Source organism: Hordeum vulgare, chromosome 7H, assembly GCF_904849725.1.
Source record: "Hordeum vulgare subsp. vulgare chromosome 7H, MorexV3_pseudomolecules_assembly, whole genome shotgun sequence".
NCBI lineage: Eukaryota > Viridiplantae > Streptophyta > Magnoliopsida > Poales > Poaceae > Hordeum > Hordeum vulgare.
This window is the reverse complement of record NC_058524.1, coordinates 111,219,652-111,228,730: the sequence shown is the minus strand read 5'-3', so window position 1 is coordinate 111,228,730 and position 9,079 is coordinate 111,219,652. Positions and strand designations below refer to the sequence as shown.

The window sequence follows — 9,079 nt, the reverse complement described above, 5'->3', positions numbered from 1 at the left end:
CAGAAATGATTTTTTTTCAAATTCAACATACTTTCTTCAAGTTTGGTGAGGTTTTTTTTTCCAAAATTGGAGAAGTATTTTTCTAAATTCGTGAATCATTTCTCAAACCAGCGAACTTTCTGAAAATCTTTGTTTTTTTATAATATTGATGATGTTTTGAAAATCAATTAACCTTTTTAAAATTGATGAACTTTTCTTAAATTTTGCAAAAAAATTCCCAAAAACAATTATGAACTTTTTTTAATCTCTGAAATGTTTTCCGAATTGATTTTGCTTTTACAATCTGTTTCAGATCAATGAATTTTCTTCAAATCCGGTTTTTTTTTTTTGAAATTTATTGTGAAATTGCTTGAATTCCGAATTATAATATTTTTTAAAAAATATCTAAAAGTCAATGGCCAACTGGCTAAAAGTCAACTTGCGATGTAACTCCATCATCTTTATCAAGGAGTGTTCTTTGAAAAAAAAATGCTCAGTAGGAAATAACAAGAGAAAAACAACCTTGTGAGGGAACACTATGTTTTTAAATGGATTTTTCTAAACAACCTTGTGAAAAGACTATATTGTCCTTTGTACGTATTGTGAGGAGGGTTGTACCGAAGCGCGACTCCTTTAGATTATCTCGAGTTAATATAGCATTTCTAAACAACTGCAGCATATGTATTTTGATTTTAAGAGCACCAGCCAAAGGCTTTTCCAACAACTTGTAAACATATCTAGTCGTAAACTTGCCCAATTTATTCAGGCTCCAAGACACACTATCAGAAGAATTGTTCAATGTCAAAGCTCTAGCCCCAAGCACGATCCTATTCTAGTGATCAGACAGGGCATGGGTAAGCCGTCGCCTTAAGCTCAGGGTCAGGGAAGACCCATCAGCAACAAAACGGGCAGCTGTGCACTCTCGATTGTTACAAATATCAAATAGTAGAACAGGATAATCACTCTATTCCAGTTGCTGCTTTGAGATTTGTATATGTTTCAATGGGCTACAAAATAAGGACCGCTCCGGCAGTCGCCATTCTACCATGCCCACAACGTTGTAGACCGATCGACGCCCCGCAGCCTCCGCCATCGGCCCCACGCATTCCGCGCGGCTCCAGCCACCACTTGCGTCGTCCACACGGCAGGCCACCGACACTGTTGCCAGTACGAGGCAGGACAATTGATCTTGGCGTGCGGGTTAAGACTCAAGACGACACGAGACACCATCAACCTGCTGTCACCGGAATGATCCCTTCTTGTAGTCCTTCCAAGTTAACTTCTGAATCCTGCATGAAAAACTTGTTCCACTTGCCACTTGACAAGCAGGCCTTTCAGATTATAAATTAGCATTGCTATTGCGGTCATTGAAGATCTTCCTGTATAGATTTTGAATCAAAGACAAGCATTTCGTACCGCCTCCGTGCATACCAGTAAAAAATACGACCAAATGGTGGGATTCATGCATATTCAATGAAACTACAAAAGAAAGTTCGAAACTGTCAGAAAAGTTCAGAGTTTAATGGTCAACAAGCAAAATTCAGAGATGATAGAAAATCAAGGCACAATTACACAAAACTATGGAGCCAAAATACAGTTTAGATCAAGCCACTGTTGAAAAAGATAACATACGAGTAGTTCAGTAAGTCATGAATATAAATAGTCCAGAATTTAGAGACCACTTACATACTGTAAATTCACTTAGCAACAAGACAGATAGATTGCACTTAGATTTCAAGGAAAAATATGATTACTCCACACTGTAAATCATGAACATTGACACGGTAATAAGTGTTTACACAGAAGAGTAAATGTTAAGAAGTGTTGATCCACAGTTTTAGTTTGCATGAACAAGTGGTACAGGGTAGCATCAATATGCAACATTCAAATAAGAAGATGCATGCTAGAGATAATTCCAATAGTCGAACTAAGAACAAGAAACCATCAAGCCAAAACCGAACAGAACAATAGGCACCAACTGACCACAATGGAACTGCCCGTACACAAGATGGTCTAAACTTGTAGCAATTATGTGTGCTTACCTGACCTGAATTACACATTTGAGGAGTCTAAATAAGCTAATCTACCGAGAGCTCTAGACCAATGGGACGAAGAGCCCAAACACAAACTCCATTCACTGCATCAGTCACGGTTTAGACATAAACATGCGCCAGTCGCTGCGTTGAGGTCTGTATATGTTTCAATTTGCAAAGTTACAAAATAATTTAGCATCTTCCAGAAGGATCTGGCTTTAGTTGATGATAAAAGACATGACTTCAGCGATGCAAAATAGACAGAATAATTTTTTTTTGGGGCCACAACCTGAACTGCTTGATGGCCGTTGCCGCCTGGTCTTTCGTCGTCAGAAGCATGAGCCACATATGGCGGCTCAGATCGTCGACCAGCAAAAGGAAGTAGCGGCGTCCTCTTGGCATCGCTTGCGTGATCGGCCCGCACAGGTCGCCATGCACTAGGTCGAGCAGGCCCGTGGCGTGCTTCCTCGCCTGCTGTGGGAAAGACGCACGGTGTTGCTTCCCAGCGAGACAGCCGTCGCAGAGCTGCCCAGCGTGGTCGATCCCGGGCAGCCCGCACACCATGTCTCGCCGCGCGAGCTTCTGGAGTGCGTTGAAGTTGAGGTGGTCGTAGCGCTCGTGCCACCTCCAGGATTCGTCACCGCCAACTGCTGCAAGGCAGACCGGCTTGGCGATGACGAGCGTGACGATGTACAGCCGATTCCGCGCCCTGGGCACCATGGCGAGGAGGCGGTCGCGTCGATCACGGAGCTTCAGATACCCGCCGCGGATCGTGATCTTGGAACCGCTTTCCTCGAGCTGCCCGACACTGATGATGCTGCTCCGAAGGCGAGGGATGTGGTAGACGTCGACCAGGGCGACGTGATCACCGTTGGCACAGGCGAAGAGCACGGTCTCGCGCCCCTTTATCTCCACCAGCGATCCGTCCCCGAACTTCACCGTGCCCATGACGGTGGTGTCCAGGTCCGAGAAGGCAGAGAGGCGCCCCATCATGTGGTTGCTTGCCCCTGTGTCGAGGAACCAGGCGTCGTCGCGGCGCGGGTCATTAGCGAGGAGGGCGTGCTCGACCGCCTGTTCATCATGCATGTCGTCCCCGTCCGGCTGCGTCGTTGGCGCGTTCACTTGCGCCATCATCAGTGATGGTCCATTCGTCGTCGCTGATGTTGCAGGTGCGGATGAGGAGGGCGGCTTTCTCCTCTTCGCCAGCCTGGACGAGATGTGCTTGTGGCCGTGGCTGCTGCTGTTGCCCTTTGCGTTCTCGCCGTGGCTCCTTGCAGTCTCGTGCGATGTGCCCTGCAAATTGGTTGCAGTTCTAGCACTTGACCTGCGACATATCGCGGTCTGAGCTACCCTTGCCGTTCTGCTGCTTGCCCCGACCCTTCCTGCCGCTTCCGCCGCCGGAGTTGGAGCCCTGCTCCTTCATCTTCTTCCCGCGTGCAATCCATTCCTCCTCCGTGAGGAGGAGCTGGGATCCCATTCCCTCCGATGAGCCGCCCCCGTAACGATTTTCAGCGGAGGTGAGACGGCCGATCAACTCCTCCACAAACAGCTCCTCGAGGTCGAGTAGCGTTTCGATCGAGCAGGCTATCTGCGAGTATTTAGGGGGAACTGCATTGAGGATTTTTTCGACGATTTTTACCTCCTCCACTTTGTCTCCCAGGGATCGCAGATTGTTGGCGACGTTCGTGGCGCGGATGGCGAAGCTGTCGAGCGTCTCGCCGTCTTTAAACGCGAGCGCTTTGAACTCCCTGCGGAGGCGCTGTGCCGTCGCGTTTCGCGCGCGGTGCACCCCCATCTTCATCAGTTTGACAGCCTCCCACGCCTCAGCGGAGGTGGTCTTGGAGGCGAGGATAGGCACCAGCTCCGGTGGCACTGCATGGATCAATGCCGACAGGGCCGCCATATCCTCGTGATCTCCCGGCTCTCCCATGCCGGACATGGCCTCCCAGAGACCTTGCGTGCGCAGGTTGATTTTCATCACCTGCGCACACTCGATGTAGTTTGTCGATGTCAGTGTGGGGTAGACGATGTGGGAGCTTGCGCCGGCGTCGCGGATCACGCGCTCGTGGACGACGACCTCGTTGCCGCCCCTACGAATCACGCTCCTTCCGCGTGGTCGCGCTGCCGACGGTGGTGACCGCGACCTCGTTGGCGACTTGCGCCCCCCTTGTTCCACTGCCTCTCCGTCCTTGTTGCCGCCGGCCATGGCGCTCCCGAACGCTAGCTCTGATGCCACTTGTCAGCCGGCGACAGCAACGTTGCTCTGAATTTGGCTAGAGAGAGAGGTGGTTTTTGCGTTGCGAAAACGTGCAACTTTTCTTGCTGTTCTTCATTGGTATATAAGCTACTGAATACAGAAGGGAAAACGGGGTCGATCCGAGCTTTGCGGCGTGCCATCCCACGCCCGCTCACCTCTCCCACGATGCCGCCATGCTCGCATGTAATCGCACCATCCCACGATGCACGCACGGCGGAGCTACTGGCCCGTCTAACTAACTTAGCGGGCAAGCTAACTAACCAGCTAACTAACCTAGCTACAACTACGGATCAACCGCACAAACAAGCTGGTGCCGCTGCCGGTTTATTCGAACTGAAGATTGACCTGACGACTAGAACAGGTACAGGTTTACAGAGACAACAACCACAATGGAACTGCCCGTACACAAGATGGTCTAAACTTGTAGCAATTATGTGTGCTTACCTGACCTGAATTATGCATTTGAGGAGTCTAAATAAGCTAATCTACCGAGAGCTCTAGACCAATGGGACGAAGAGCCCAAACACAAACTCCATTCACTACAGCATTCCTGAAACCAGTCACGGTTCAGACATAGACATGCGCCAGTCGCTGCGTTGATGTCTGTATATGTTTCAATTTGCAAAGTTTCAAAATAATTTAGCATCTCCCAGAAGGATCTGGCTTTAGTTGATGATAAAAGACATGACTTCAGCGATGCAAAATAGACAGAACAACTTTTTTTTGGGGCCACAACCTGAATTTGCTCTGCAACTTATGAACTTGAAGTTGTTCTGTAGATTATCACGAGCAGTGAAACAGTTTTGATTTTACAAACATAGTTACTGCTTGTATGCGGCTGGCCAGATCATAACTGCATCATGCTTGCTTATCTGAGACTAATATACAAAAAGATAAGAGCAGTTTTAACATGGTCCATCACAGGAAACAGAGCAGAAGAAGTACAGTGCAAGAGCGAATGCAAGGGTCGGAAAATCCATCACAGGAGAAAGAAGAACAACAGTTTTAGTAGCTTGCATGAACAAGTGGAGCAAATTGCTCAGAGGTACATCCGTGGCGATCGTACAAGACGAACTAATATATCAGCCAGTGAATATCCTCGTATACACTTTGCATACAATTTCAACGTCGGATTTAATGGACACTTGCAGACAAGAAGAAGTTGTTGTGCCCTCGAGTGTGAAGATTGACCGTGGCATTGTATCTCTTCTAGTTCTCGAGCGCCTCTTCGGCCTTCCACGCTGCTTCAAATGGATCGAAGAAGCTTGGCGGCGATTTGAACAAGTGGTCTTGTCCCTGAAGCGATGGAGCGTCAAGATCTGACGCGGCATTGTACCTCTTCTCCTTGTCAGCATCATGGAAGGCAGGGTTGTCCATGGACCGACCCTCTGGTATCTGCATTGGGTGAGGGTAATCGGACTGCAGAATGTCCTCCAGCATGCCTTGGTCCAAGCAATCCAGGTAGAGAGGTTCCTGTTGGTCCATCTCCACGCCAGTGTTGGCTCCGGTGACAGGCTCAACTTCAATTGGGTCAGCTTCCATCATTCTCATTAGTTCTTCAAGATCAAAGTCATCTTCCTCTCCATCCAGCAAACTGGAAATAGGCTCCAATGTCTCAAAGACATCCTCTTCAGATGTGCTTCTTGCAATGCTTGAGCCAGCCTCAGGAACAGTCTGTTGTTGGCTGTAATGCTTATTCTGCGAGGAAGAAGCAACGTCGGAGTGGTCGGATGTTGTAGTGGACTCGCATGATACTTCGATTGCCGCTGGTACAGCCACAGCAGGTACTTGTGCATCCTGAACAGGGAAGTTGGTACGAGCCAGCGGGCAATGCATTGCTCTGGCTGCCTCATCATACATCAAGAACGACGGTGTGGCAGGTGCCGGGACGGGGAAGGCAACTCGCACCCTCTTGTTGGGGCGCGGGGGATGAGGATCGGCGGCGGCAGCCGGCGCTGGCCTCTTCTGTGCGTGCGTGCTCGCAGTCACGGCCCCTGGCTGCGGTTCTTGATGCTTGTATGCCGCCGATTCTTGGCGAGCCGCGTCAGGAGCATGCTGAGCCAAGTGCATCTTGCAGAACACCTTCACCCCCTCGGCGACAGTGGCCTGCGGCAGCAGGCATCGGTACTCCTCCATGACCCAGCCGGTCGACTTGCCTTTCTTCTTGAACGACAGGTTCTTTAGCTCGCCGATCTTGAGTCCGGCGTGGCTAATCTCCGTGGTCTTCTGGATGGTCCAGGTGCCGCCGCCGGCGCTGCGCACGCTCTGGAGCTTGCTTCCGTTCTTGCTCTTGCACGTCGTGAAGAAGAAGCGGTCGCCGCTGCTCTCGGCCTGCGGCACGGGCGCGAACTGGGCGGCGAGATCCTTGGGCTCGTGGTCGTAGATGTAGATGTGGTGGATGAGCTTCTCGGCGCCATGCAGGGTCTCGCCGGAGAGGAGGCGTGGCAAGTAGTACGTGACGGCCTCCATTTCCGTAGGATTCAGGCGGTAGTGCTGGAAGATGCCATCGACGTCGAGGCCTTCCATCCCTGCCGGCGGCTGCGCGATCTGCTGCTAGGGTTGTACTAGCTAGGATGGGGATGATGTCGATTGAGGGCGGCGTCGGGATAGAAAGGTGGTGTGGACGCGAGGATGTACTGATATTTATAGACGATGGACTTGCACGCGATGGAGGACGCGTCACATTTGCAAACAGAAACACCGGTTTCCATTTTCTGAATCCGATTCGGTCCTGAATTCCCCATCAGTTTTCTGAAACTTGCCGCTCCCGTCGCTTTAATTTTCTGAAAATTTTCATGTGTTTGAAATTGAAACGAGTTTTGGGAGCCTAATTCGTCCCCATTTTTGCTCACTTTATATAGAAAACCTGAGTGGACTTCACGAATCGCGACAGCATCACCAAGCAGGGTGCCCATGATTAGAAGTACTAGTGACTACTAGTGAGTAGTAGAAGGGTGCGTACACGAGGATGCCGAGCAGGAGGCCCCTCGCGGCGAACTTGCGGACGGAGGCCGGGGAAGGAGATGTCTGGTGGCCTTGGGTCTCGGCGACGACGGCCTGGTGCGTGGCCTCGGCGGCCGCGAGGATGCTGACGGCCATGACGACTACTGCCCCGTCGAGCTGCAGGATCCTCCAGAGAGAGCCCCCGCCCCGGCCGCCGTGCCGTGCGCCTCGCTGCTGTAGCAACAACATCACCGGAAAAACCGCTGGAGAGAGAGATAAGTCGACGAGGAGATGCGGTAGGAGAGTGGAGGGGATGGGGCGTGAGTGTGAGTGTGACAGACCCCCATCGGGTGAGGGTAATATGTGTGTGTGAATCGTGAATTGGGTCGAACTAAAACTCGCCATGGGCAGCCCGGCCCGTTGACCCGGCCAAGCCGCCCCGAAAAACCTGGTCGGGCCCGGCTTTATGTTCAGGCTTGAAAACTAGGCCCAGTCCATAGTTCGAGCCGGGCTCGGGTTTGAAAAATATAGTCAGTTTAAATGGAGGCCTCATTTAAAATTCTTCTTTTTAGTCCATTCGAATCGGGTTCACGCATGTATATTCGATTTTTTGGTCGGATCGGATCAGACTCGCCCTTGGGATTTCCTATTCAGGCTTTTTAAAGCCTGGCCCAAAACCCGACCCGGTCCGAGGTATGCCCAGGTTTAGGTCGAACCTCTGTGCTAGCGAGACAGCTTGGCTCACGTCGTGACCAGAATGCAACGAGATTCGTGCATCTCAATCGGACGGCTAGAAGGGCGTTTGGAGGAAGTGGCTTAATATATGACGTTCGATGGATATCATTTCCATTTTTTCAGATAGCTTTTGCACTAAGTTGCTTGAGTAGCTCGCTCACGCTAGAGAGCGCTTGTGGAATCACAACATTTCTCGGGTTGGACGGGCGAGCGACCAGAAAACCCTAGCCGCCGCCAAGAGTGCCAACCCTTCCGACATCGTTTTCTGCGACACCCCTCCGTCCACGACCTCTTGGTTGTCGGTCGGGATGGGGGTCGTCAGATCCCGTGCCGGCGGCTGCGCGATTTGCTGCTAGGGTTGTAGCTAGGATGGGGATGAGTCGATCGAGGGCGGTGACGGGATAGAAAGGTGGTGTGGACGCGAGGATGTACTGATATTTATAGACGATGGACTTGCAGGCGACGGAGGACGCGTCACATTTCCAAACAGAAACACGGCCGGTTTCCATTTTCTGAATCCGATTCGGTCCTGAATTCCCCGCCAGTTTTCTGAAACTTGCCGCTCCCGTCGCTTTAATTTTCTGAAAATTTCCATGTGTTTGAAATTGAAACGAGTTTTGGGAGCCTAATTCGTCCCCATTTTGCTCGGTTTATATAGAAAACCTCACTGGACTTCACGAATCGCGGCAGCATCACCAAGCAGGGTGCCCATGATTGGAAGTACTAGTGACTAGTGAGTAGTAGAAGGGTGCGTACACGAGGATGCCGAGCAGGAGGCCCCTGGCGGCGAACTTGCGGACGGAGGCCAGGGAAGGAGATGTTGATGCTGGCGGTCTTGGGTCTCGGTGATGACGGCCTGGTGCGTGGCCTCGGCGGCCGCGAGGGTGCTGACGGCCATGAAGGCTACTGCCCCGTCGAGCTGCAGGATCCTTCGGAGAGAGCCCCCGCCCTGGTCGCCGTGCCGTGCGCCTCGCCGCTGCAGCAACAGCATGACCGGAAAAACCACCGGAGAGAGAGATAAGTCGACGAGGAGATGCGGTAGGAGAGTGGAGGGGATGGGGCGTGAGGGTGACATACCCCCAGCGGGTAGGGTGACATGTGTGTGTGTGAATCGTGAATGGGCAGTGCTAGG

The 9,079-nt window shown here is 51.3% G+C and overlaps 1 protein-coding gene across 1 annotated transcript; it reads right to left on the bottom strand.

The window, feature by feature from the left end:
- Nucleotides 1-5,132: 5,132 nt before the first annotated feature.
- LOC123411229 lies at nt 5,133-7,138 on the bottom strand. Its single transcript, XM_045104167.1, has one exon. It carries the CDS (start codon nt 6,793-6,795, stop codon nt 5,479-5,481), a length of 1,317 nt encoding a protein of 438 aa, XP_044960102.1. The 5' UTR covers nt 6,796-7,138; the 3' UTR covers nt 5,133-5,478.
- Nucleotides 7,139-9,079: the final 1,941 nt, after the last annotated feature.